This window comes from Rutilus rutilus (assembly GCF_951802725.1).
Source record: "Rutilus rutilus genome assembly, chromosome: 22".
NCBI classification, from domain to species: domain Eukaryota; kingdom Metazoa; phylum Chordata; class Actinopteri; order Cypriniformes; family Leuciscidae; genus Rutilus; species Rutilus rutilus.
This window is the reverse complement of record NC_140227.1, coordinates 19956283-19982501: the sequence shown is the minus strand read 5'-3', so window position 1 is coordinate 19982501 and position 26219 is coordinate 19956283. Positions and strand designations below refer to the sequence as shown.

The 26219-nt window shown below is 37.9% G+C and overlaps 1 protein-coding gene across 11 annotated transcripts in view; it reads right to left on the bottom strand.

Moving 5' to 3' along the window:
* Positions 1–26219, bottom strand: part of nfasca (neurofascin homolog (chicken) a) — an 83522-nt gene that overhangs the window by 11419 nt on the left and 45884 nt on the right. For 3 of the 11 annotated variants that reach the window (XM_084395684.1, XM_084395681.1, XM_084395685.1), the window contains 25 exons: positions 25746–25868; positions 22863–23033; positions 22481–22528; positions 20394–20505; positions 19967–20151; positions 19738–19869; positions 19506–19649; positions 19306–19417; positions 18639–18805; positions 18365–18512; positions 17991–18124; positions 17253–17294; positions 17021–17122; positions 16025–16222; positions 15822–15892; positions 15512–15734; positions 15293–15408; positions 14961–15171; positions 14725–14844; positions 13112–13285; positions 12821–12850; positions 8683–8958; positions 6618–6737; positions 2821–2970; positions 342–470 (listed from right to left, as the gene is read on the bottom strand). In XM_084395684.1, the coding sequence (XP_084251810.1) occupies positions 342–470; positions 2821–2970; positions 6618–6737; positions 8683–8958; positions 12821–12850; positions 13112–13285; positions 14725–14844; positions 14961–15171; positions 15293–15408; positions 15512–15734; positions 15822–15892; positions 16025–16222; positions 17021–17122; positions 17253–17294; positions 17991–18124; positions 18365–18512; positions 18639–18805; positions 19306–19417; positions 19506–19649; positions 19738–19869; positions 19967–20151; positions 20394–20505; positions 22481–22528; positions 22863–23033; positions 25746–25868 (3438 nt within the window). The remainder of the gene's footprint in view (positions 1–341; positions 471–2820; positions 2971–6617; positions 6738–8682; positions 8959–12820; positions 12851–13111; positions 13286–14724; positions 14845–14960; positions 15172–15292; positions 15409–15511; positions 15735–15821; positions 15893–16024; positions 16223–17020; positions 17123–17252; positions 17295–17990; positions 18125–18364; positions 18513–18638; positions 18806–19305; positions 19418–19505; positions 19650–19737; positions 19870–19966; positions 20152–20393; positions 20506–22480; positions 22529–22862; positions 23034–25745; positions 25869–26219) is intronic. The other 8 variants (XM_084395687.1, XM_084395686.1, XM_084395683.1 and 5 more) reach the window with 5 other exon arrangements.

The following is a 26219-nucleotide window of genomic DNA, read 5'->3' as shown; positions in this document are numbered from 1 at the left end:
CTTCATGTTAGTTCACGTTGCATTAACTAATGTAAACAAACAGAGCTTTTGATTTTAATAATGTATTAGTAAACGTTGAAATTAACATGGACTAAGATTAATAAATGCTGTAGAATTATTGTTAATTCATAGTTCATGTTAGCTAAAGTAGTTGTACTAATGTTAACTAATGAAACTTTATTGTAAAATGTTACCATGTAGCATATACTTATATTGTGGTTAAAAATAATTAATGTGGTTCGATTTTGAGTTTCTGATCATCATCCAAAATAAAATAAATAACCCTTGATTTGGTTTATGGAAAGTGATCACACGTGTGTTGTGTATTTGCTGGATTTTACCTGGGTATTTTCCTCCACGACTCCTCTTGATGAAACAAACAATGAGCAGAATGAGAACCAATAAAGCGACGGCACACATCAGCCCAATGAACCAGCCCTGAGTAGCGATGTCTTCCTGCTCCTTGTAGGCTGTTAACAAGCAAACACACAGAGGAGGGGAGAAGAAAAAGAGGTACAGAAGAAAATGTTTAAGTTTTGTAACATTATAGCCATAAGCAAGAATGGCAGAAATCAACTCTCACAGATCGTCTTACACATTAAAAACCTTGTTCTCTTCCTGTATGATTTATCGAGTCAGGAGAAAAGCTGAACACGGTAACACCAAATGGAGACCCTAATAAATCTCACTGACTTTCAGCAACATGGTAGGAGTCAGTTGACAGCCATTCTTTATCAAAAACACATTAGCGGTGAGTGGATCTGGATTTGAATTACCCATCCTGATAATAACATCAGAACACAGGATGCTCTCTCCATAAAGAGTTATCTGATGAAAACGGAAACCCAGTAAAGCCAGCAGCTTGGTTAAACCACATCATCAAATACTCTCCTTTTCAAAAACCACTCTTTTTAAAATCTGCATCTCTGTAGAGAGTGATTATAGAGGGTGGACTAACTGCATGTGTTTTTCCGGTTCTCTATTGAAAGGTTTTTCGATATACACTACCGTTCAAAAGTTTGGGGTTGGTAAGATTTCCAAGGCTGCACTTATTTGATCAAAAATACAGTAAAGATTGTATTATTGTGAAGTATTAATACAATTAAATACGATCAATTTTCTATTTTAATATATATTAAATATTTGTATTATTTCTTTTTGTGATGGCAAAGCTGAATTTTCAGCATCAGAGTCACATGATCCTTCAGAAATCATTCTAATTGCTGATTTGGTGCTCAAGAAACATGTATTATAATTATCAATGTTGAAAACAGTAATGCTTACAGTAATATGTTTGTTGAAACCATAATTTTTCATGATTCTTTAATGAATACAAAGTACAAAAGAGCAGCATTTATTTGAATTAGACATGTCTAGTAACATTATAAATATCTTTACTGTCACTTTTGATCAATTTTATTCCTCTTTCCGGAAAGAAATTATTAAATTATCTCTCTCTCTCTTAATCAAAAAATAAATAAAAATCATTCTGACCCCAAACTTTTGAACTATAGCGTACCATATACCATCTTCTCAAACACTTCCTTTTAAAACCAAGGGCATTAATATAGAGTGCAATATAATATAATATATAAAAAAACAACTAAAATGGCCTGATAATAGTGCCATTTTTTGTGTGGAAAACCACAGAGGGATCTAACAGTGAGAGGAACAAACAATAAAGCTGATGGATTATTATGAGCTCAATCTTCTATATCCGAAAAACACAGAGCAAACATCCCACCTAAAATGATATTTACACGGCTCAAGGATCCTTATCATCATGATGATCAATATCTTATTGAGCGTGATCTTACAGAAAATGCTGAGAGATTTCGTCTTGCTCACACCACCTGAGGCACATATGCATCCTGCTGGAAAAATACATTTGCTAGTACACCTGAAGCTTTGAAAAATAATCTGCAAAGATAAACTCACAAAATAAATTACCGAACATTAACTATGTTGATAACATTTAGGGCTCTATCATAAACCCGACGCAATGCGGTGCAGTGTTTTTTGCTAGTTTCAGCCTGACGCAGTTATCATTTTCACGTTCTGTGCCACTTTGTTTAAATAGCAAATGCATTTGCGCCTATTTGTGGACCCATGGGCGTGCTGGTCTGAAAACGAGGTGTGTTCTGGTGCATTGTTGGCGCATTGCTATTTTGAGGCAACTGAAATTACTGAGCCATTGACCAACTAAAACCTGTTCTAAAGTCAATGGCGCAATATTTTTTTATAGTTATTTAAAGAGCGCGTTAGTAATATGCGCCTATAGGCGGATCCACAACGCGCATACACTTTGTCCTGTAGATGGTCTGCTCGCGTGCTTTAACCCCGCGCACGAGCAGATCCGTTTCCTTGCTAGAGAAGCGTTCAGTTTTTTCCGCTTGCAAATTCCGCCATGTAAATAGCGAATCCGCCATGGCGCGAGCGCAACTGGCTTTTGAATGGAATGGGAGATGAGACTCTGATTGGTTTATTGCACGTTACACCTAAAAAACACCCATTACTCATTAATAGAATAGAGACAACCCTTTTAGAACATGCGCCGGGCGCGCCGACCATTTTCGCCCGTTGTTAAACTAGCAAAAGTGGATTCTATGTGCGCTTGCGCCGTGCGCTTTAGACCATGCACTTAGATCATTAAAATAGGGCCCTTACACTTTACCCATGCCCTTCTTGTGCTCTGCAAGTTACCAGTTACAGTGACCCATTGGTAAACATGACAAAATACAGTTTGTTGTAGTTTTATCTACTTCAGAAGGTAACATGTTGAAGCCTTTCTTCCTCCCTTGTGTCTTGGCTACCCCTCACCTCTGCCTGTCTCGAACATGACAAAGTCGCTGCTGATGGAGTGGTGCTCATGGGAATACACCCGCAACCGATACTTGGCCCCGGCCACCAGCCCAGCCAGCTTAATGAAAGGCTGCTGGTTTACTTGTATGCTTTTCATCGACCCATTACCTTCAAGGAGAGACACAAGAGAGGTGTCCATCAAACCGAGCCCATCAAGCTTAACTCGCCAAAATTAAGCACACAACACTAGCCTCTTCCACAAGATAGCAGGTCATGTTCGTTAACTGAGGAAATGTGCTGCATCCCTTCCACTCTTAAGAGAGAATGTATAAAAATAATATTTTAAAGGAACATGCCGACTTTTTGGGACTTTAGCTTATTCACCGTATCCCCCAGAGTTAGACAAGTCCATACATACCCTTTTCATCTCCGTGCGTGCCGTAACTCTGTCTGACGCACCCACCGCTAGCCTAGCTTAGCACAAAGACTGGAGGTAAACGGCTCCAGCTAGCATACTGCTACAGCTAGCAATCACTCCGCCCAAGTAGCAGTGCTTCGCCTTCTGAGAATATGGTTCCCAGTATGTATACGGTTAGAAGATGGCTGTGTCTCATGTGACCTTGTTATTTGTACACGCTGTGACTATACAAATCACAACATGTAAATAGGAAAATGTTGGCGTTATTTTGTCATTTATTGGGAGCAGTATGCTAGCTGGAGCCGTTTACCTCCAGTCTTTGTGCTAAGCTAGGCTAGCGGTGGGTGCGTCAGACAGAGTTACGGCGTGCACGGAGATGAAAAGGGTATGTATGGACTTATCTAACTCTGGGGGATACGGTGAATAAGCTAAAGTCCCAAAAAGTCGGCGTGTTCCTTTAAGCATCCTGGGAGCAAAAATACTGGAATATCTTGGCTCAGCACACATCAAAGTCTGGCACTGGTGTATTAGGGGCATCATTTGCTTTAGTGATGCCTGTTAAAAGCTTTGATGTGAAGTTGCCGCTTAATATCTCACACTAGATTTGCTATAATGAACTCCGGTCTAGAGTGGAGGGAGATGCACCTTGTCTCAATTATCTATATAGACCTCATCTCATCACTGAGGAAGCTGAGAAGTGGAGGGACAAATCCCAATGGAATTGTCAAGAGGTGGATGTGATGTTCCAATGAGGTTCCACGATGTTCATAAGGAACCATCAGGCACTGTGTAACTCATGGGTTGGCATGAGTTTGATGCAAAACCCTGCATATCCAAAATGTGGCCATATACAACAGCCTTTGAAGCAAGCAGCCATTGGATTATATCTGCATAGCAAAATTCAATTATAGTGTCTGAAAGTGCAGTGCAAGAGCTACTAGCTGGAAAGAAAGTACTTATCCATTTTAGACCATTCCTATTTACTCATCCATAATAAAAAATAAAAAAGCTTTTAGTCATTTGTTTTGTAGCTTTATCTTTCATTTCAATGCTTGCAAAGCTGTGTATTACACCAACATTCTGGTTAGGGTTTGCTCTGCAATTAATGTAAAACTATGTTTTGTAGAAACAGTACATACTGAATTTTGACTGGCCAACTTGCATATATTTAACCATGAAAAGCTGCCAAAAACAGCAAAACAGCTCTGAAACAGAATTGAATTTAAGCTAAGCAAAATAATTTGAATTTACACTATAGGGATACAGTTAACAATTCTGACTAATAACAATATGAAAATAATTATGTTTAATTATGTTATGGCCAATAATCTATAAATGGCCGACATTAAAACTGTATACCGTTTTGTCTTTTTTTTGTCTACCATTTTGTATACCATTTTAGGCATCACAGCATTATGATTTCAGTATGAAAAATGAATATTTATTCTGAGATAATGCTTAAGATGACATTTAACATTTAAATTAGTGTTTTTAAAATTCAGAATGCACAATTAAATATCCAATACTGACCATTACCAATAGATAAGAAAGGGTATGTGGTACTGTTATATCATGCATCCTTATTTGTAGCCTTGCAAGAACTGTTTATGTAGTTCTTCAATAGCTTGATAAAGGTACCGATTGTCTTTCAAAGCCAAGTTATTCCCTACCTCTGTAAAAGAAGCTACGTGGGTTTAAATTATATGTATTCCCATATTACATGCACAAAAGTGGCTGATAACTCTTCAATGTCACGATGTCCTGCTTTGAGATCAACAAAACATCTCATATGGGCTGAGAAGCTGCTACAGCTTGTCTCAGACTTTAAGACATCATCAGACACCATGCCTCACACTGACTGCATGCAGCTGCCACAATCTTGCCAGGACATGGTGAGATGATGAGAAAGAGGAAGAAAGAAGAGGGAGGTGAGTCTACATGGAAAGCACGTTTGGAGAATGTGTGTGCTTTGGTCCTGGTGTAATTTAATCCCATAATAATGCAGTATTCCTTGGTGTAAAAAAATGAGTCCTCTTGGATGAAACCCAGATTGCTTCAGTTACATTTACACCTGCTGGGTGGGGTATTGCACCAGCACGTACTGCACAACATGTTTCAAGGTTAAATATGTAACTCTGACTCTCCCCCAGAGGAGACCTTAGGTTGGAAACATTAACCTCATCTCTGAAACCTTTCCACCAAAGATAAAAAAGAGACCTAAGGGGCATCAATCAGATATGGCAGGCTTGCTGGCATAATCATGAGATGGGGCAATGGTGGCCAATATGAACAATAAGCCAAGCAGTTTTTGGGCAGCCAGACAACAAGCGCTGCTGGGAAGCCAATGGTTGAGGTAAGGGTGGAATGAGCAATCACATCTGATGATCCAAACAGATAGCTCAAGGACGAAAGAGCAAGCGAGAGAGAGAGCAAGAAAATGAGTGAGAGAGAGAGAGACTTTTGTAGAGGAATATACACTAGTCAAACACTAGTTACGTATTGCATGTCTCTTTCCGGCTTAAACATGCACAGGCACAACAGAACAGTGATGTAGTATGAAGAAATCATGTTTTTTTTTTTTTTTTTTTTTTACATTCACCTGCGTAATTAAAAAAAACTGAAAATTAAAACGGCCCAAGAGAGTATAGGGACTGAATAAAAAAATATTTGTCTTGTTTTTTTTTCTCTAACTATATTGCCATTTTTTTCCTTTTATTTAAGCATAAATCAAATAACTTTACACCTAATTAAAAAAAAAAAAAAAAAAAAAAAAAAGATTTTTACTGGTAAAAAAATACATAACTGCTAAAATATTGCAGTGATAATAAGAGTGGACTGCAGGGTGCCTCAAAGTCACCAGTTTACTGACCAAAACTCTCTGTGGCCCAATTAGAGTCGAATAAACAGGTCTTGGTTGTCTCTTTTTAAGTCTCAGGGCATCTCTCCCCCTCATAGATTTAGTCAAATCTCTCCCTGTTCTTAGCCACCAGAGAGAAAAAAGAGCTTTCTAAAGGGAACATGCATGACTGCTGATGACACAAAGCAGGATGCAGTATTGCACACATGATATTATTCAGTAACATGTTGGAGGACTGCTTCAGTTTGGTGTTAAAACACATTTTAAGTTAACAAGCTACACAAGTACTGTGGGAAAAGAACATTACAGAGATTCACAGCAAGAAAGATATCATAAATGTTGAACAATTCAAATAACATTTACAATACCTCCCTTTCAAATAAACCTGAGCTCCCTGTAATGTTTATTGTGATGTTCTGTAAATTCGCCATAAAATGAGGCCCAATTAAACATTATAAGAGGATGATTTGGGTCACCAGTAGGCTCAATAAAATCTAGCGTTCCCTTTATAAGCTCTCGGTAGGTGTATCTGGCTCTTACTGTCCAATGTGTACTCTAGCACAAACTTGCTGCTGTCAACGGAGAAGTTGTGCTTCCAGCTGACGTTAGCATAGTCATTGTTAGCATCCACGGTCAGATTCCAGATCTTTACATTCGGGGCTATGCAGAACAGGTAGGAGAGGAGTACACTTAGATATTTTGTGATACAGACACTGGTTAGCTTACATATGCTTAATCTTAAAGACCCCATGAAACCTAAATTAGACTTTTTGTATCTTTTTCTTAATGTTGATTACTTAGCTTTGAGGTCATCTACTATATGCAAGTATAATTGACAAAACATTTAGCAGATACAGTATATACACATTTAAAGTGTACAGACTTTCTCGATCCTCTGAGAAAACGGACAGAAAATATGGTTATCATCCTGTACACTGGGCATATTAAAAAAAATTAAAATTGGACTTCCAATGTCTATTATCAATAGAGTTGCGATGCATAAATTACCACATACTAACAATTATTTTTTTTACGGTACTGTAAATACAGCAAATTGGCGTGTTTAGAATAAAAAAAAACTTGAATTTGATGCAAAATCTGGGTGGGGTAATATTTTGTCCCTCACACGAATTTCCATAGTGCGGATTCCTATTGAGAGGATTGCATTTCACAGAACAAAGGCAAATGTGACCTAACACTTACGGCCCGATATACTTCAAGGGAAATTTGAGAACGAACTGTTGGTGCGTCCCTACTGAAAAATAAATATATCAAAATGCATTTGAAATACATTTATTTTATGCTATGTATACTAAAAAAACTAAAAAACTTCATATAAATACCCTACAATTGTACTTACTAAACTGATATACTTAAAGTCTGCTAAATTGGAACATCTAATTTTGTACTAAATGTACTTTAGTTATCCGGAAATAGGGCTGAGGTATAACTAAAGATATACTTAAGTATATTTGATTGTGCTAAAGTGGAACTATTGCAAGTATACTTTAGGTACACTTTAAATGTCTTGCATTTGATAATATACAGTGTTCATCCTATCCTTACTAAGTGATATTAAACACATTTTAGGCTTAATATTAAGAAATGTGCATTGTACAATAAAGAAGTGCTCCAAATAAAGCTTAATCATACTTAGTATGAAATAAATGTATTTTAAATACATTTTGGTATAGTTTTTTTTTCACTAGGGGTCGAAGAAAAGTTTTTCTGGAAAAGTTTACACCGACTGGTAAACAACTTCGAACTTCGGTTGGAAGAACTCTGAAAGAACTCAGTTTATCACTTAAGCTGCTTTGAAGCAATCTGTATTCTATAAAGCACTATATATAACTTTTCTCAAAACTGTAATTTTTTGTTTTGTTTTCGTTGTAGCGCGCAGCTGTAAGGGTTCTGTCACTTCGATCTGGTTTATTCTTGGTTTGGTGGCAGAGTTTTGTGTTTTTTATTGGCAGCGTGTTTTCGCCTCTTCCCTTCACCCACACCTTACAGAGGCACATATTTGAATATCTATCTAAACACCGCTTCCAGCAGCGTGGGTGGCGTCGGAAGGTTCAAAACAGTATATCGCTGCTCAGCCATTTCAAACTTCTTTTTACCCCTGAGTGCAGAATGAAAAAGAACTTTGCCTTGAGCATATCAGGCTTTTATATAAATAAATAAATATAGCTATATCCCACCTAAATTTGCTATAAATTACTGTCACTAAATACCTCACACAGCAAAGAAAACTTTCATGGGGTCTTTAAAACAGCTGAATACCTTAGAGAAAACGTTATTTGCTAATACGTGTGATATGATTTTTCTAAATATCTCATAGTTTAGTGATCAACATCATGCATTTAATTTTCTAATGCAACTAGACAATTTGTAAAGCAAATGTCAATACTAATTCTGAGTAATCTGAGTGTTGTGTGTCTGTGAGAGCACAGGGTGAACATCAATCATGCCCCTGTCCTAAATGGTCTGCTAACTGAGTCAAACATACATATTAATACATGTCATCTAAACAAGAGGACACACTAATTTCATCTACTTTGTCTGTACTGTGGGCTTTTCCAATGCACACTGTGTCATTATCAGATACCCAGCATTTTCCAATCCACTGTTTTAGGAGACATGGGCCGAACAGGAAGAAGTGTGGTGGAAGCTGTTGTAGTGGTGGTAGTAGTTGTAGTAGTTGTGGTTGTAGTAGTAGTTGTAGTGGTAGTAGTGGTGGAAGTGGTAGTAGGTTTGGGCGGAGCAGCAGTTGTAGGGGCTGGTGTGGCTGGTTCTGGGGTAAGTATTGCTGGGATTGGATCAGTGGAGAGGGGAGGGGGAGGAGGAGGAGTTTCGAACATCAAGGCATCTGTAAAGTTAACGGCTGAGAGGAAGAACAGAGAGAGACGTTATGTGGAGGTTCCAGGGTTCAGCACAAGAAAGACAAAGAGATGTGAGAAAAGACAAACAAGAATGAGTTAATCAAATGGAATTCCCACAATTCCCTTTTCCAAAACAAATTTTGTGAAAGAGAGGCTATGTTCCGAATGGAATACTGGCATTCTGCTTACTGCATTCAGTATGATCTATTGTATTCTACCTGCTATTAGTATTATCTACTGTAATTTGAACTCTGTGAAAACACACACACACACACACACACACAAGTATACACATGTATTTTGGTCAAATAAATGCAGCCGTGGCGAGCATAAGAGACTTTTTCAAAAACATTTGAAAAAACTTACCGTCCCCAAACATTTGACCGGTATAGTATATGTATGTACAAAAATATCTAAGAATTACTAAAGGTATTCCAGTGAAAATAGTGTATGTGGCATAATAGTATGCTATTCTGAACATAGCCAGTATCAAAAAATATATTTTTTATTTTAAAATATACCAGACAAGAATATTAGCATCTTTAAGACACCATTATTTTGTAATGCTTACATTGATTGTATAGCTTGTAGTGCATTCTCAAATATTAGCTTGTAGTACATATACAGAAATGGTGCAACAACTTTGTGATATTTGTGAGCATGAATGTCGGCACGTCATGCCGCTGAGAAATACTGCAGAGGTTGCACAGAGGGTATCTAAAAATTGATTGTTGTGCACCACCAAGGGGAAATATAGGGTCATTACAAACCACTGTGCTAAAGCTGTGCAATACTATAGGGACAACTGCAAAATGCTGCAGTATTCTCAGATCTTGGCATTTTGAAACTATGAAATATAAAATCATATCTGCTAGGACTTATACTTATAAACTTGCAGTGCTGTCAGCACATTACATGTAATGTAAAAATGCAAAAATGAAAATTGTGTCATCAGAAAAGAAGACATTTTAAAGAATATGGGTAACCACACAGTTGATGGGCCCCAATGCCCCATTGACTTTCATAGTATGCAAAATAAATACTATGGAAGTCAATGGGACCTATCAACTGTTTGGGTACCGACATGCTTTAAAATATCTTCTTTTGTGTTCAGCAGAAGAAAGAAACTCATACAGGTTCAGAACAACTTGAGGGCGAGTAAATGATGACAGAATTTTCATTTTTGGGTGAACTATCCCTTTGAGAGAAGATGTGTGGAAATCAATTAGAACACAGTGGGTAGAATCATTACCGTGGAAGATAGAGATTCATAATGAAAAAAATATTAATTATTGTACATCTTTGCTTATTGAAGCTTTAACCTTGGAAACAATGATGCTTTGAGTACCAATAACCAACTCCATAACAAAAGCTATAAGGAGTTTCCAAACTCAACTCAAAAGTAAGAGCAATCCGTACTATGCTGGGAAGGTAAAGCCATGTCAGAGAGCCCCGGAGCGCTTGGTGACATTAAGATTCGCCAGACCAAGACATGCTAATGGATGTGAATCTTTTGCACAGGAGTGTGGTTTCAGATCAACACAGCCAATCAGCCAACAATTCAGTGCACTCTTACCTGTATGCCTCCGTCTGACTGACACAATATAAAAAAATGCTCAGTAAAAGAGAAATAAAGGTGGCACAAGCAGAAGCGGTGACGTGCATTGCAAAAGCAACGGACTAATGGCGAGCTGATTTAATCTTTATCCTTTTAATTGATTAAGCAGCACAACACTCACTACCTGCCACTTTGTCTTATCTAATTCTGACCTCCGTGTATCATTGCTTGATATTTAGACACACTAGAAAACAGTCCATAATTGCTTTACTAAAACACTTATTTACTATTCTGCCATTTTCATAATGGATGGATTCACAGCCAAACATCATCACTCCATTAATACTGTTCCATAAGCAGATGCACCTCATCCATATATTAACATAACTGCATTTAAACTTTGCAGGCTGTTTTGTAGAGCTTAGTCTTGCATGTTAACAGCATTAATTAACTAGGAAAATACTGATAGATTTGACATTTTGGGGTATTCATCAAAATGTTGCCTCATTTGCATCCACTTTGAAAGAGCAGTTGGCACAGGAAAGTATTCATTTACATAAATAAAAAACACAATGCACCCTCTCTGACTGTCTACAACACACGTGCTAAATCTGCAAATGTTATTTTACTAAAGAAAAATGGCTAATGGTTCAACAAGTACAATGCAATAGGTTTACTGAATGACTGCTATCCTCAAATACGACATTATATTCAGTATTTATGAATGTATTTCCACCAGAAAAAGAGAATATTTATATTTCAGTACCATCAATGGTCAATGGATACTATTTTCTCCCAAAGCACTTAACTAGTCCTCAGGTTATCTGTTTCTACAGTTAGAATTGTTAGAGAAATTGGTATCAACAACACATACAAAATTGGCTTGCCATTGTGATTAGCTTCTATTACAGCGTTCTCTTTATAAATGTCTTCAAAAACATCACTTGAATATTAATTTCCCTTTCCCTAACACAATGACTGTATCAAAGTATCACCACTAGAGGTCTCTGTTTCCCAAACTAGAACAACAAAGTGCTTCATTCTGGCTTCTGGGTAGATTTTAAACCAAAATGATGAGAAGAGCATGCTGGGATATGCCAAGCAAGGCATGTGGTAGGAAGTGATGTCATGGCTAAAGTAGCGAAGTGCCATCAGGGATTAGGGGGTCAATCAAAAAAAAAATCACAAATGACATCTGAGCCACACATGACTTTAACCTTTTTCTGTGGCACTTAGAAGCATCTTACCAGCATCATAAAGAGATACAACTTAAATCATCTACACTGAGAGCAGATTCAGTGACTTCACAAAAGTGCAAGAGTGTAGCCCATCCCTGAAAGCACACAGTGACATGGATGAAGGCAGACGGACAATTAGACGGATTGGGACAGGCATTAATAGACAGTGCAGTTGAGCTGTGTTTTTCATCAAGGGAAATTTAACAGTTAAAGGTGAAGTGTGCAATTCCTGCACCAAGCAAAAAATAAAATAAAATAAAATAATTTTCAAATACTCATTTTTTTATAGTTATTATTATTATTATTACTGTCAATCTTTTGTAATATTCTTGTGATATTGTTTAGGAAAAATTATATAATTATTTTATTTTATAGTACAAGAGTAAAATTACAATACTAACACCAATGTCTTAAATTATTTCCAAATGTTAAACTATTGAACTTTTAGTTTGACATTTGAACAGTGCCGTGCTTCACTCTGAAACAGGCAGAGCATATTAATTTTATTAAACTGCAGTCTTTGCAATTTGATAATCGCACTAATCCATAACATAATTTTAGTTTTATTTCAATTAATCATGCATCACGATTCTCATTCAAGTACAATTCAATAAAATTCTGATAACGTTATATCTTATGCAATTTGCTTTGTTGATACAATTTGATGATAAAATGTCTTCAGTGAAAAACAAATAACTGATTAAGATTTTTTATTTTTTTTTATATAATCTTTATAAAAGCCTTGTAATACTGATCCAGACAGGCCACTCAAAAAAAAAGAAAAAAAAAAAGAGAAAAAAAGATTGCAATTCCATTTTGGGGCTGACTTTTCTCAACTTACCCACTTCACCTTTAATTAAACATATGTATAACTTCCTAGTGTTGGTAAAACTTTGTGTTTGGCTAGGAATCTCAACTGTGGATGTGAGTTTAAGCACTCAGCTGCACTGTCATATTTTTAAAAAGTAGATAGACAATATTTGAGGGAAAGGCAGACAGAGGCTGAAGCAGAGACAGATTGCAGGGCAAGAGATAGACGGGCAAGCAGACAGTCCATTCCCCCATTACCTACAACTGTAGAGTCAGTATCTGAGGTGCCTTCAGTCAACACCACAGGAAAGACAGGAGGAGAAGAGGTGAGAGCAAGTCAGAGAAGACAAAGAAGAAATCAAGCAGTTAAGAGAGAAACAGATCGAGTTAAAAGACACCACAAAGCATCAGGAACAATGAGACAGAAAAGTATTATAAGAAGGAAAGAGAACGACAGGGTGGAGCACAGACAAGAACACCCAATGATTCTGCTCTCAGATTCACTAACAGCTCAGTGACACGACAGAGCGACACGACATCCTTGCTGACCTTCATTCGCGAAATGTGGCGACTCCACGGCGTACACCTCTCCTGCGCCGACCTGTGTGCGAGCTGCTAGGTAGAACTTGAACCGTGTTAAGCGGTGAGGCAGATTCATGACGTACTCCGTTACATTGGGTGGAAAACTCTGGACCTTCCTCTCTCCCACCTGCGTCCCATTCACTAGAGCAGAACAAATAGAACAGATTGAACAAATGCGCTTTTTGAAAAAATAATAACAAACATCTGGTCAAAAGTTGTGCAGGGTATTCCAGCCTTAAAGGGTTAGTTCACCCAAAATTACTACATACAAAATTACATTGCTTCATAACATTAAGGTTAAACCACTGGAGTCACATGGACTATTTAACAATGTCTTTACTACCTTTCTGGGCCTTGAAAGTGATAATAACACACTGCTGTGTATAGGGGGGTCAGAAAGCTCTCAAATTTCATCAAAAATATCTTCATTTGTGTTCTGAACATAGACTGTAAAAAAAGATGGACGACGCTCTCTTCCATTGATGAGAACTGAAGCCACCAGTGTCCCGATATGGCGCTGACATATTGGAACTTGAGTCTGCGCAGTAGCGATCTCAGGACCAGACCTGCGCAGTAGTGAGCAGGAAGTAAAGCCGCGAAATCAACGCTCCGCCCTCACTCTGGCAGAGAGAGTGCATTCTGCACACTTTTTTAAAAATTGATTGCAGTACGACAAGAGGCTTGTTAAAATAAAGTAAATACAATCTCCTCAGTCCTCCGAAGATCCCGAAAAAAATGTCCGTTGGTGCTTCAGTGACTACTTCGCTCAGAGAACCTGTCAATCACAGCTGTCAATCATGACGTTACACCACCGCATCACGTAACTAACTAAAAACCAACTTATTTTTGAAACAGACACTTGAACTTACATCAACGTGATAAAAACGACAGCAAAATAAAGAAACCACCTTTGGAAAAATGATATTTGAAGTGTAATTTAATTGTTTAGTTGGTCTCACGTCCCGTTGAATAACACGGGGAGGCGGGGCTTATGACCTATACTAGGACCAGCCACTGGGGGGCGATCGAGACGTTTTGGCTTCACTTTTCAGGGCTTGTGCGGCACGCTTGGTTCTGAAGATGAACGAAGGTCTTATGGGTTTGGAATGACATGAGGGTGAGTAATTGATAACAGAATAAAATTTTTGGGTGAACTAACCCTTTAAAGGTGCTAAGCGATACATTTCAAAAAATTTTTTGTCACATACAGCAAACATCTCCTCACCATCCGCTAGCTGCCTGTCCCCAGAACACACTGTAAAAAAACGCGGTTTCTGTCTCCACAAACGGCAAGAAAAACAAACTGGGCTAACCCGCACCACGAAACATAACAAACTGTTCCAGCCAATAACCGACAAGAAGGATTTAGGGGTGGGGTTTGGAGGGCTAGTGCGCGGATGAGGAGGAGGGAGGGTCTAGCTAGCCTCCGTTTTGTTTGACAATACTTTAAACGGCAACAAGAAGTGAGGTCACCCAACATCACTTAGAGCACCTTTAAGATAACTAGGCATGAAACTCTTTGCTCTCTGAATGTTTATTCACTCATTTTTTAGGCTTCCTTTGGTGCAAGGTGAGCTCACCTGTGTGGTATTGGAGTGTGTATCCAATCAGGACACCGTTCGGCTCCAGTGGCTTGTCCCACTTCAGGTGAACCGCGTCTGTGTGCCTCTGAATCCTAAAGTACTTTGGAGCTCCTGGCTCTATGAAAGGAATATGAAAGCCATTAGTTTTCCGCTTTTTGTTACAAACATCACATATTTGATGCTTCATCATGGATAATGCTACACCACTAAAAGCAGAGCATGGTGAATCCTACCTCCCTCCTTGGTGTGAAACTCCACAATGTTACTTTGTGGTCCCTCATGCTCTCTATTAGCCACCACCATGTATATCTTATATTTGCTGTATGGAAAAAGCTCTGTCAGGATGCCAGAGGGATGTTCGGCAGTGGTGAAGAAACCTTTATGCAACTTTGTCTTATTTACTTTCAGGCCTTTGATGAGGCTGGCCTCCCGCCAGTAGTACAACTGAGAATATAATAAAAGAGATGCGAATGAGCAACGTTAGCACATTCAGTAAGTGCAAAATGCATGGTTAATGTAGGAGATCCTGTATGTTTTTGTGTTATGTAGATGTGTGGGCAGACACCTTGTACTCTTTAAACTCTCCGTTCACAGTGCTGGGGTCCACAGGCACCCAGTGAACATTAACTTTGGTGCTGTTGATCTTCGACACCCTGAGTTCTGCTGGTGCAGCGGACGGTTCTGATGGGAAAAATAGTATTAGTACAAAACAGACCAACAAAGATGCACCACTATCTGTGAATGACTATAAAAGTGTCATTAAATATGAAATGTTAGTACTTACTGTCTTCCCCAGAGTAACCGATGACTACGTTTGACTCTGGGCTGTGTCCAAAGTCATTAATGGCCTGTATTTTGATCTCGTATGGGACATAGGTGTCTGTATTATGGATAATGTGCTTTGCTTTGGTTGTAGTTATGTTATTCCACTCTTGCTCTGTGTCTTTCCTTCTCCAGGAGACCACATATTGCAGGTTTGGCCCATTCCTTTCTGTGTTCTGAAGGGCCTGTGACATGTACAGATACATTAGCTCACGAACAGTCACACATCTGTCTGCTTTTTCAAGGTATTACAATAAACCCAGTCCATTTACCTCCCATGTGATCTCCATGTTGTTCTTCTTGTTTCCCCAGCCTTTAAGACCACCAGGGATAACATCAGGAGCTAAAACAAATCATTATATGTCAGTAAATGTCTCAACTTATAATTTTTATAATAATACGAACCAGCTAAAACTTCTATGGGTACATAAAAAAAGCAAACATTTCTATCAGGGCGATATAAGTGATCACTTACGGGCTCCGCTGGTCTGATAGCGTGCAGAAGGGTGGCTGGGTTGACTCTGGCCCACAGCGTTGATCGCAATCACTCTGAACTGGTAGTTGACAAAGGGTGACAGCTGCAGGTTAACTGAGTTTAGGTTGCCATCATATATAGACAGGTTCTGCCACTTGCCCGGCTCCCACCTGTCCTCTTCAAACTGGACGAGGAAATCTGTAGTAAGGAAACAGTTTGATAGTTTAAATTCCTGCTGTTAGTCATTAAAAAGGCAGAGGTAGAGATATCAGTCCTATTCAGAGTGGGAAACTCAAGTCTGAGTATTTGAATGGTAGACTATTCATTTTTAAAAACAGTAATTATATTAAAGATGAAATAATATTTTGATTCAGGTAAAACTCATATACTTAAAGCTGAGAGCCAATCTCAAAAAGAAACATATTTATTTGAATCTCTATACCACTAGATGGTGCCATGGTGATTACTGTGGGTTTTTTCTTGGTATTATGAGCAGTGTTGCCAACTTAGCAACTATGGGCCAGATTTACTAAACAGGGCAAATTAGTGTGAGAGTGCAATTTAAAAAAAGCACAGATGGGAGTGGAAAGTTCTTCGCGTGATCTACTGGCAAAGAACACAGACGCAGCAGGATTAGGCAGAATGGACACAATGACATCACAAATATGCTAATTGGATGCATTCATCTAGTGAAATTTTTTGCCTTTTCGAGCAGGATTCAGTTACTTTCCCTTGAAAACAGTTGGCAACAATGAGCAAATCTTGAATCATTCACTCAGAGTGGTTTGCAATGGAAACACCACAACAGCACACATTGTAAATGCTTATTTTAATACGTCATATTTACGTAATTTAACCTGATTTGTGTTTTTAAAACAAGAGGTAAGTAAACACAAGAGCACTATTAAAAGCAGTGAAAGAAGTGTTGACTAAGTTCACTTATTTGACTTTAAAAGCCTTTAAAGACATGAGACTTGATCTGAACTCTGAACTTACGTGTAACAGGACTGTTGTTTTCATTCCCAGGCACCCAGGTGAGTCTGACACTACGTGCTGAAGGGTCCGAGAGCTCAAGATCCTGAGGGGGGTCAGGTCGACCTGGAAGAGAACAGTATACTAATTAACCATGTTAACTTACACAACCACTAATTATTCTAAGTAAAGCAAAAAAGGGTGATTGTTAGAGGCTTTAATAGGACATTATAAATAACTGTCTTTGATATGTTACCTGCAGAGGCACTACGATTTGAGGCAGAAGAGATGTCATCCTCTATGAGGTAAAGGTCAAAGGTCAGAGGTCAAGGGTTAGTGTGACTATTAGTAGATAAATATAATGAGAAACGATGGCTGCCTCCGAAATCGCATACTCTCTTGAATAGGTAAATATTTAAAATAAGTAATTACTTCACGCCCTCTAAAAAAGTATGTTCTATGTAGTATCAATGTGTGTAGTGTGAATGTAATCCGGACACACTACATTTGCCATGTTGTCATTATCACGTGACCTACAAGCATCAGTTGCGTCGCTTCACCTCCATTCACAAATCCTCTCCCGTGGCCTCATGGGATAGTAAAGTGTCCATCGTATGCACACTTCTGAATCTCGCCGGAAGTAATACGTCATCCAGGTTTACTTTTATGAGTACTATACTATATAGTAGGGAAGTATGCGATTTTGGATGCAGTCAAACACTATAGCTAATGAAGGAGGCACAACAGTGGTAATCTTCAAGCAAACTATTAAGAAAACATGCTTTATTTTCCATAACAGGAAATGTCGTGGAGTTATTTTAAGAGGGACAGATCTATAAGTTACAAAATAAAAAAAAACTGTGACTGTTCCACATGCCCATTTCTGCTTAGTATCTATTAAGAAGTAAGTTACTAGCCATTAGGAACATGAGAAAAGTGCATAAAAGAAGACCTACATTTATTGTAAGGTGTGTGTGTGAAAGTGTGTGTGTACCTATAACTGTAAGGCGAGCTGAGGCAGAGTCCTCATCTATCTCAGTTTTGGCAGTGCATGTGTAGGTTCCTCCATCTTCTGGATTGACATTCTGAATAGTCAAGGACTCTTCATCCTTTCTCAACCGGCCAGAACTAGATGACAAATTAGATGTTACGTACAGAAAATTCAGCTTTGCCATCACAGGAATAAATTACATTTTAAAATATATTAAAATTCAATTAGAATTGATTGTTGATTAAATAAATAAATGAAGCCTTGGTGAGCATAAGAGTCTTCTTTCTGCTGAAAGTGAATTTGGTATATAAGAGTGAAAAATAGTGTTCAGTCTAATTATGATTATATTGTACAAGTATAAAGTTATGTGACATTACATCCAGCTGAAGCTTAGAGGTTTGTCATCTTTCAGCCATGTGACCGTAACAGGAAGGGAAGAATCACGTTTAACTCGACAGTCAAAGCGAACCGTGCTCCCTCTGGGTTCTGTGACATGCTCGGGTGCCCGCACTATCCTTGTGGGCTCTGAAATGAAGCACAACACAGAATAAATTCACAAATGGGCAGTAATGTAAATTTTCTTGATTAAAAAGTCACAATTAGTGTGCGAATGTACAAGTCTGACTTAATGATTAATGCTTCTGATCTCACCTTTAACCTCCAGGCGCACCTGATTCTCCATCTTGCCCAGGATGTTGCTGGCGACACAGGTGTAGGTGCCTTGGTCTTCTGGCCGGGCTTGATTGATCTCCAAAGTACCGTTTGGGTACAGCTTGTACTGACCACCATCCAGCCCACTGCCTAGGCCATTCTTAAACCTGAACACACATATATATCTTAGATTTTTTATTCTAATTCACAACTGTTCAAAAGTTTGCAGTCTCTCCATTGACAGTCTACGCAACTACCACTTTGACGCTTCAAAAAGTAGATCGTAAAACTAATCCATATGAATCGAGCGGTTTAGTCCACATTTTCTGAAGAGACAGAGCAGCACTTAAGCAGCACAACAGTTTTTAACATTGATAATATTCAGAAATGTTTCTTGAGCACCAAATCAGCATATTAGAATGATTTCTGAAGGATTATGTGACACTGAAGACTGGAGTAATGATACGGAATATTCCAGGAATAAATTACATTTTAAATATATATAAAAATAGAAAACAGTGTGTGATAATATTTTTGTAATAATATTTTACAATTTTCATGTTTTACTGTATTTTTTTAAAAAAATATCTTTTTAAAATCATTAAAAAATCTTACCGAACCCAAACTTTTGAACAGTATCTGTTCAGACAATCAAACGTAAGCTCACCAGCGCAGTAAAGGGAACGGTGAGCCAAAGAAAGGGCAGTCAAGGAAGGTTCTGTTGTTTTCAATGACTTTGATCAGCTGATTCTTTGGGCCTAGCATTCGCGGTGCCATGTCTGGGAAGAAAACAACACTACCATCTCACAATCAGTGCATTATATGCCCTCTCTGAACATTTTGAACGATTAACTCCATTGTTTTTACCCAGGATGCTGACAAAAGCATTGGCCAGTAGGTAACCGTGCTCATTGGAGGCGTTACACTGGTACACTGCGCTGCCTCCTATCTGGACCGAATGGAACATGATGGTATCCCCAAGAACTTGCTGGTTTGGGTTTGGTAGTGAACCTGTTACACAAAGAGCAGGAAAAAGTATGCATTACTGCTTTGTGGACAATGATTCCAACTGTTAGAACAGGAAAAACAGTTGACTCACTTTCAATAGGTTCCCCATTCACCAGCCATATGATGGTGGGTTTAGGGTTCCCATTGGCACGACACACTAACCGTCCATTCTCATCAGGGGCAAGCACCAGATTGGTGGGCTTATCTAGCCAATAGGGTGCAGCTTTTCAAGCCAATAAAGAAATCAAAGAAGTCAGTAAAACTTAAACATGAACTTGGCATGAACAAGAAGCATCAGTTGCTGTTTCTCTAAGGCCCACCTTTGACCTGGACTTCAACAGAATGGCGAATGCTGCCGATCTTGTTGCTGGCCATGCAGATGTAGCCGCCAGAGTCTTCTTCGGACACATTGAGGATGCGTAAAGTTTTATTGAAGTTCTCAAGCTTGACTTTTTTTGCTGGCAAGTCTCCTCCTCTTTTGAACCAATTAATGGAAGGAGTTGGGCTGGGAAAGGGGAAGATGAAAAAGAACAGGGCGTTACTTAATTGTAACTGACAAATCTAAGAACATACTAACACTGAACTATTTTGTGCTTTTGGTAACTGAATATGCGGTCTACATAAAACTTGAATTGTTAAAATTACATCTAAATAGAAATGTACTTCTAAATAAAAGCTACTTCTAAATATTATGAACTACTATAAAAGTATATAAATAATACTAAAATAAGACTGGTATACACTCACACTCCAGCTGCTATACACTCCAGAAGAAGCTGTTCCCCTCGGAGCACGATCTTGGAGCTGGACAAGCCCTTTGGAGACAGAAAGGTAGGCTGGATTTCTGGTACATTTCGCGCTGTGGAAAAGAAGGAGAAAACTGTTAACATGCACAGAAAGAGGCACTGGTTTGAGTTAGGAGCAACTACACACAATTATTATAAGCTATAATATAATGTTGTGCTGTTATGGATTAATGTTAGATTCAATTTGCAAACGAACAATATACTCTTTTATTAATGCTTTAATTAATCATCAGTAATGTGTTGGTAGCTACAGGAGCCTGTTTCCACACCTCAAAGTAAAAAATGTAAAGATAATTGTGAGAGAAAGTTTGTTTGTTTTTACTCTAAGGTGGAAACATGGTTCCAATACTTCCGTTTCTCACATAAAGAAGATGTTACATTTGCATACAGGAAATATATGTATAAGTGATATTTTTATTTTTAAACTTTAAAGAATTCAAGCAATCAATTGATTGCATCCTTGCTGAATAAAAATTTTTAAGACCCCAAACTTTTGAACGTTATATTTTATTTCAAACAAATATAAAAAAGGCATCATAATACACTGTTGTTGTTGTTGTATCATCATTATTTCTGTAAAATCATTTGAAATCTTTATGCAAAAATGACATAAGCATGAAAAAAGAATCAAGAGCTGTGACGACAGACAGATGGTTAGTTGTGGATATAAAACCCTGGTTATGAGAAGACACAGACAATCTTCTCCCTGAGGAAGACTTGATGAGCATGGCAGTATTAGTCTCTATTGTAATGTATATCTAGCAGTAAGATTAGCTCTCAGCTATTAGCATTGCGAACAGTGCTCTTGAAGAGGGAGTGACAACAGCCTTTGTTGGTGTCATTAAGTGGGAGGACAACGCCTGGGAGATTAGGCTATGAAGCTGCCAGGAACACATGTTTCACGCCACGGTCACGTGTGTCTGTGGTGACAGCGGGTGACAGTTCTCTGTCAGTGCGACCCCACAATGCCCTGGTGGAGACTATACATTTGAGACAAGAACCAAGATAGCTTTAAAAAGCTTGTGTCTGTCAGTGAACCCTGGTCCTGACAACATCGTCATATATGGGTGACTCTCAAAAAGCCTATCAAGAACAAGTCTGGGTCATAATTAACCCCAAAATCAATCAGTTAAACCAAAACATAAATAAACTAAAAGTATTTAAACATTTTATATAATATATTTTATATATTATATAAAATTGATTGTATTATACATTTTAAATATACTAAATGTATATATATATATATGTTTAATTTGAACATTCATTCATGAAACTGAAAGATTATGAATATTTAAAAAAAACATTTATGATTATAAAATATTTAAGTATGTATACATCATGGTAGTTAATAATAAAAAAAAAAAATTAAATCATTCTGCAAAAACATTTTAAAAATATCTTTAAAAATTCCCCCAATTTCCTGAATAAATGTGAAAAAATAAATATATAAAAATCCAGATTTTGGGGGAATTATGCAGATATATTCCATTTGATTTTGGGGTGAAATAGGATCTATGGCTTGTTTTTGACAGGGTTTGCGATTTACCCATTTTCTTCATATATTCAGTGCCACCCTTAGGCCATATCCTTGGATACATATGTGCAGTTTTGCACATGGTTATCATTGGATTATTGTTGCTGAAATATTAATGAGCACCTCTTGCCTAATCTCCTTACTTCCATATCCATATATCCATAATGAGCAACGTGATTAGGATAATGAAAGCAATTACCAGATAAATTTGAATACTGGTCCTTCAAAATATGACTGAATAGCTGACCCCAAAAACTGCTTAGACTGATGTATTAACAAAACTGTAAGTAACATAAGCACTGAGCACAGAAGCACACTCCAGGGTCAATAAATATAATGTGGAACATCTTTCTTTAAATTGTGCATTACATAACAGACACACTATCTCAGCATTTCCTCTGCTGTATGTGGTTAGAAACAGCATTGCTAACTCTGTTAGTGTTCTTTTACAGAAGCACACAGAAAACAGACTAGCAGTGTGTGGAACTCACCACCATACAGATCAGTGGAGTTGAGAAAGGTGTCATTATAAGGTTCCTCTGCGAATAAAGTTGCAGTTTAATCAACATACATACAAATACAGAGAAAAAAAAATACACTTAAGTGCAACGGAAGAACAGAACAATACTGAATCAAATGGAAGATGTATAGTCCCTCAAACATCACTGAAACTGTGATAGCAATAAATAAAGGCAATCCTAATAAAACGCAAAGACAACCATCAAAGGTAAATGTCCATTAAGATACTGCAATACTACCTCCTCACCACTAGATGGACCACAATATTCACCTTAGACAGCAGCACCTTTTCAGAGTAACATCATCAAATAAAAGATAACACATAATCCTGAATCATCAGAAATCTCTACTCACTTGCTTGCACTTTAAGGGTGTAGGGGTTCTTCTGCTGAATGGTGTGTGTGAACTCGAAGCGAGCGTTGCAGCTGTAGTCAGTGTTGGCATCTTTAGCCAGAACATTGGAGAAGAACAAGTCACCATTCAGACCCATTGACACCCTCTTGTCCTGTGGTATAGGCATAATGGCTGTGGAGAGAGACAAAAAGAAAAGAGAATCCAGACTCATTTGTTCAACTTCATTTGATGTGCAATAGCCGACAGGCAACAGAAGAAATAATGCTCAAGATGAGCGTGAGAATCACACGCATGATTATCTTCTTCTGGCCTGAAACATCACAAGGCTCAGCAAATGTGACACTCAAGGGAAAGGAGTACGAGATGAAGACAAGACGTTCTGCACTAATCAACATTGAGTCTGGATTTAATAATGATGTCTCCGGCCTTGTGGATCAAAGAGTGTAGTGATCACATGACATTCTAGTGATGGATATTATCTCATGTGCAAAGAAGTTAGACAGTATCTTAAAGGTGAAGTAATTCACAGTATATCGATACCAGATGGTATTAGGGATGTTTCTAATGTATTGTATCAGTTGTAATTGTATATTTAATTATGCATGCTCATTTCCCCTATTTTTACATTTAGATTACCTTTGCAAAAGTTAATCTAATAATTAATACTAATAATTTAACAACAATGACATATTTAATTACTGTTAAATGTAATCTTTAGCAAATCTGAAAAATAAATATACATTTTTAATACTGTACATTATGTAGTACTTAAAACACTGAGGTTTCAGTGTTTTATTTTTAATACAAAATATAGAATTTTATCGATCATCGTTTATACGTCATCATCTTTTATAGGTTATCGACTTACTAATGATGGCCACAATTTTAATATTTGTTCATCCTTTTTAAAATCTTTATCTTATGCCAGTTTAATATGCAAAGATAGCTACATTATATGTACAGAATACATTAATTTAACCAAAAAATGGTGGCACTATCAAAACATTTATTTGTTTGTTCGAGCCCATCATTTATGGAAGAAAAAAAAGATTTTATGCTTTGGAAAATCATAATTATAACATAAAAAGTTTAAATGATAAGATACTAAGTCATGATTACGAGGTAAAAGTTTAAAGGTGCCCTTGCATGGATTATTTTATTATTTTAGAATGTTTCCTGGGGTGCCCTTATAATGTTAGTATGTTTTTTAGATCAAAATTTGTTATAATTTAGAAATAAAAGGCATTTTTCCTAGCCTGATTTTAGCCTCTGATTTGAATGCTCTGTTTGAAGGGGCGTGTCTGCTGTGAGACTTCAGTGTAAACGCCCACTGCTGTGATTGGCTGCTGTGAGACTGCAGTGTAAACGCCCACTGCTGTGATTGGCTGCTGTGAGACTTCAGTGTAAGCCTGTTGATCACGTGAATGAAGATCTTATCATTTCAACGCAGTTTCTGCACTCTCATTAATGATTTCACTAATGCAAACATGATGTACGTACAGTAAGAGCTTTGTTGTGCAGTGTAACAGCGTCATTGATTTCATAACGAGTTTTGGCAAGTGTCCAGATAAACTAGCGCTGTGTGATTGACAGCTTGGGCGACTGGAAAGGGATTGTTCTTTGATCGCTATCTGTATATTAATCACAGTTTAAGTAAGATTATTTTCATCCTAAGAGAAACGACGTGAAGTTGATCGTTTAGTCACTGGCTTGATTTACTGATGCATAAACAGTATTGAACGACTTTGAGAGAAAGATTATCTGTCTGAACTTGAACAATTACACTTCAGACATTCACATAACCCACTGGTTCTTCAGAGGCTCGGATGAAGGAACTAAAAAAATACCTTTGTGTTCATTTGTACATCCAAACACTGAGCAACTGCCATGCTTCGCTCGTTTGCAAGCCATGATGTCTCTCGAAGAAAAATGATTCGGACGATGATTCGGCTGCCCAGTTCCGCCTGGCATTGAACATGGGCTGGCATATGCAAATGTTTGGAGGCGTACATATTAATGATCCCGACTGTTGCGTCACAGTCAGTGTTATGTGGAGATTCGCCTATTTTTCAGGGGTGTTTTTCAAAAACGAGATTTAAATAAGAAGGAGAAAACAATGGTGTTTGAGACTCACTGTATGTCATGTCCATGTACTGAACTCTTGTTATTTAACTATGCCAAGATAAATTCAATTTCAAATTCTAGGGCACCTTTAAATTGTGACATAAAAAGTGACATTTAAAAAAAAAAAAACTACTTTAATGTCATAATTGTGATTTACCAAAACATGTTTGTTTTTTTATATAGCAGAAATAGGCTTCAATATGACACAGAAACACTGGCTTAACCAATAGTGTTAGTTTGAGACAAGGTTATCAGTTTGACCAACGAAAATGGAGTGTTCTAGAAAGTTCTTTATCGAATTTAGGACTATACTCAACGATGGAAATTCAAGCTAGAAGTTACTCTATCTAAAAGATCCTTATGATTAATACTTCTCATTGACACATTTCATTTCATTTCATTTCATTTCTCACTGTACTAATGATGACAAACAGTCAAGATGTGTGATCAAAGCAGTGCAGCGTATGTGTCTGTCTGCTTCTTGATTCTAGGTCTGTTGAAATGCTTCAGTGCCATGCTTGTTTCTGCTCTCTCAGCTTTTTTATCAGGTAGTGCAGATTCGCATACATGCACCAGCTCAGCACTAATGCAGTAACGGACACTGCTATGCAGAGGACACAGACTGAGAGACTGAGAGAGACAGAAAGTAAGAGGAAGGTTTGAGGAAGAGGTAAAACAGCGCATGAAGGTGAAGGAGAGGAGGGGTAAGGTTAAGAAATTAGACACAATCAATCACAGGACGCGATGAGCAAAACTCACAGCTGTCCATCCAGAAGGTTTCAGGAGGGGGGAGACCAGGGGGAGGGTTGCAGGGCAGGACGAGTGATACCCCCTCACGCACAGTTACCGGATCCAGAACCTCTTTCGGCCACAGCGGAGACTCTGAGCAATGGAGACAAGTTCACCAGATCAGGGAATATAACACAATGACATCACTCTATTGCAAGTGGTGTGCATATTACTTTTAAAGGGATAGTTCACCCAAAAATATTGTCACCCTCATGTTGTTCCAAACCTGTATGACTTGCTTTTTTGGAACACAAAGGGAGAAATTTTAGCTTTTTCCTTACAATGCAAGGGGATGGATGATGTCGAGCTCCAAAAATGATAATAGAGCACCATAAATTAATCATAAAAGTAGTCCGTACACTGTCCGAAAAAATCTGCAAGAATTGTACAGCTTGCCACTGTACCCTTAAAGAGATAACTATATGTGACCCTGGATCACAAAAC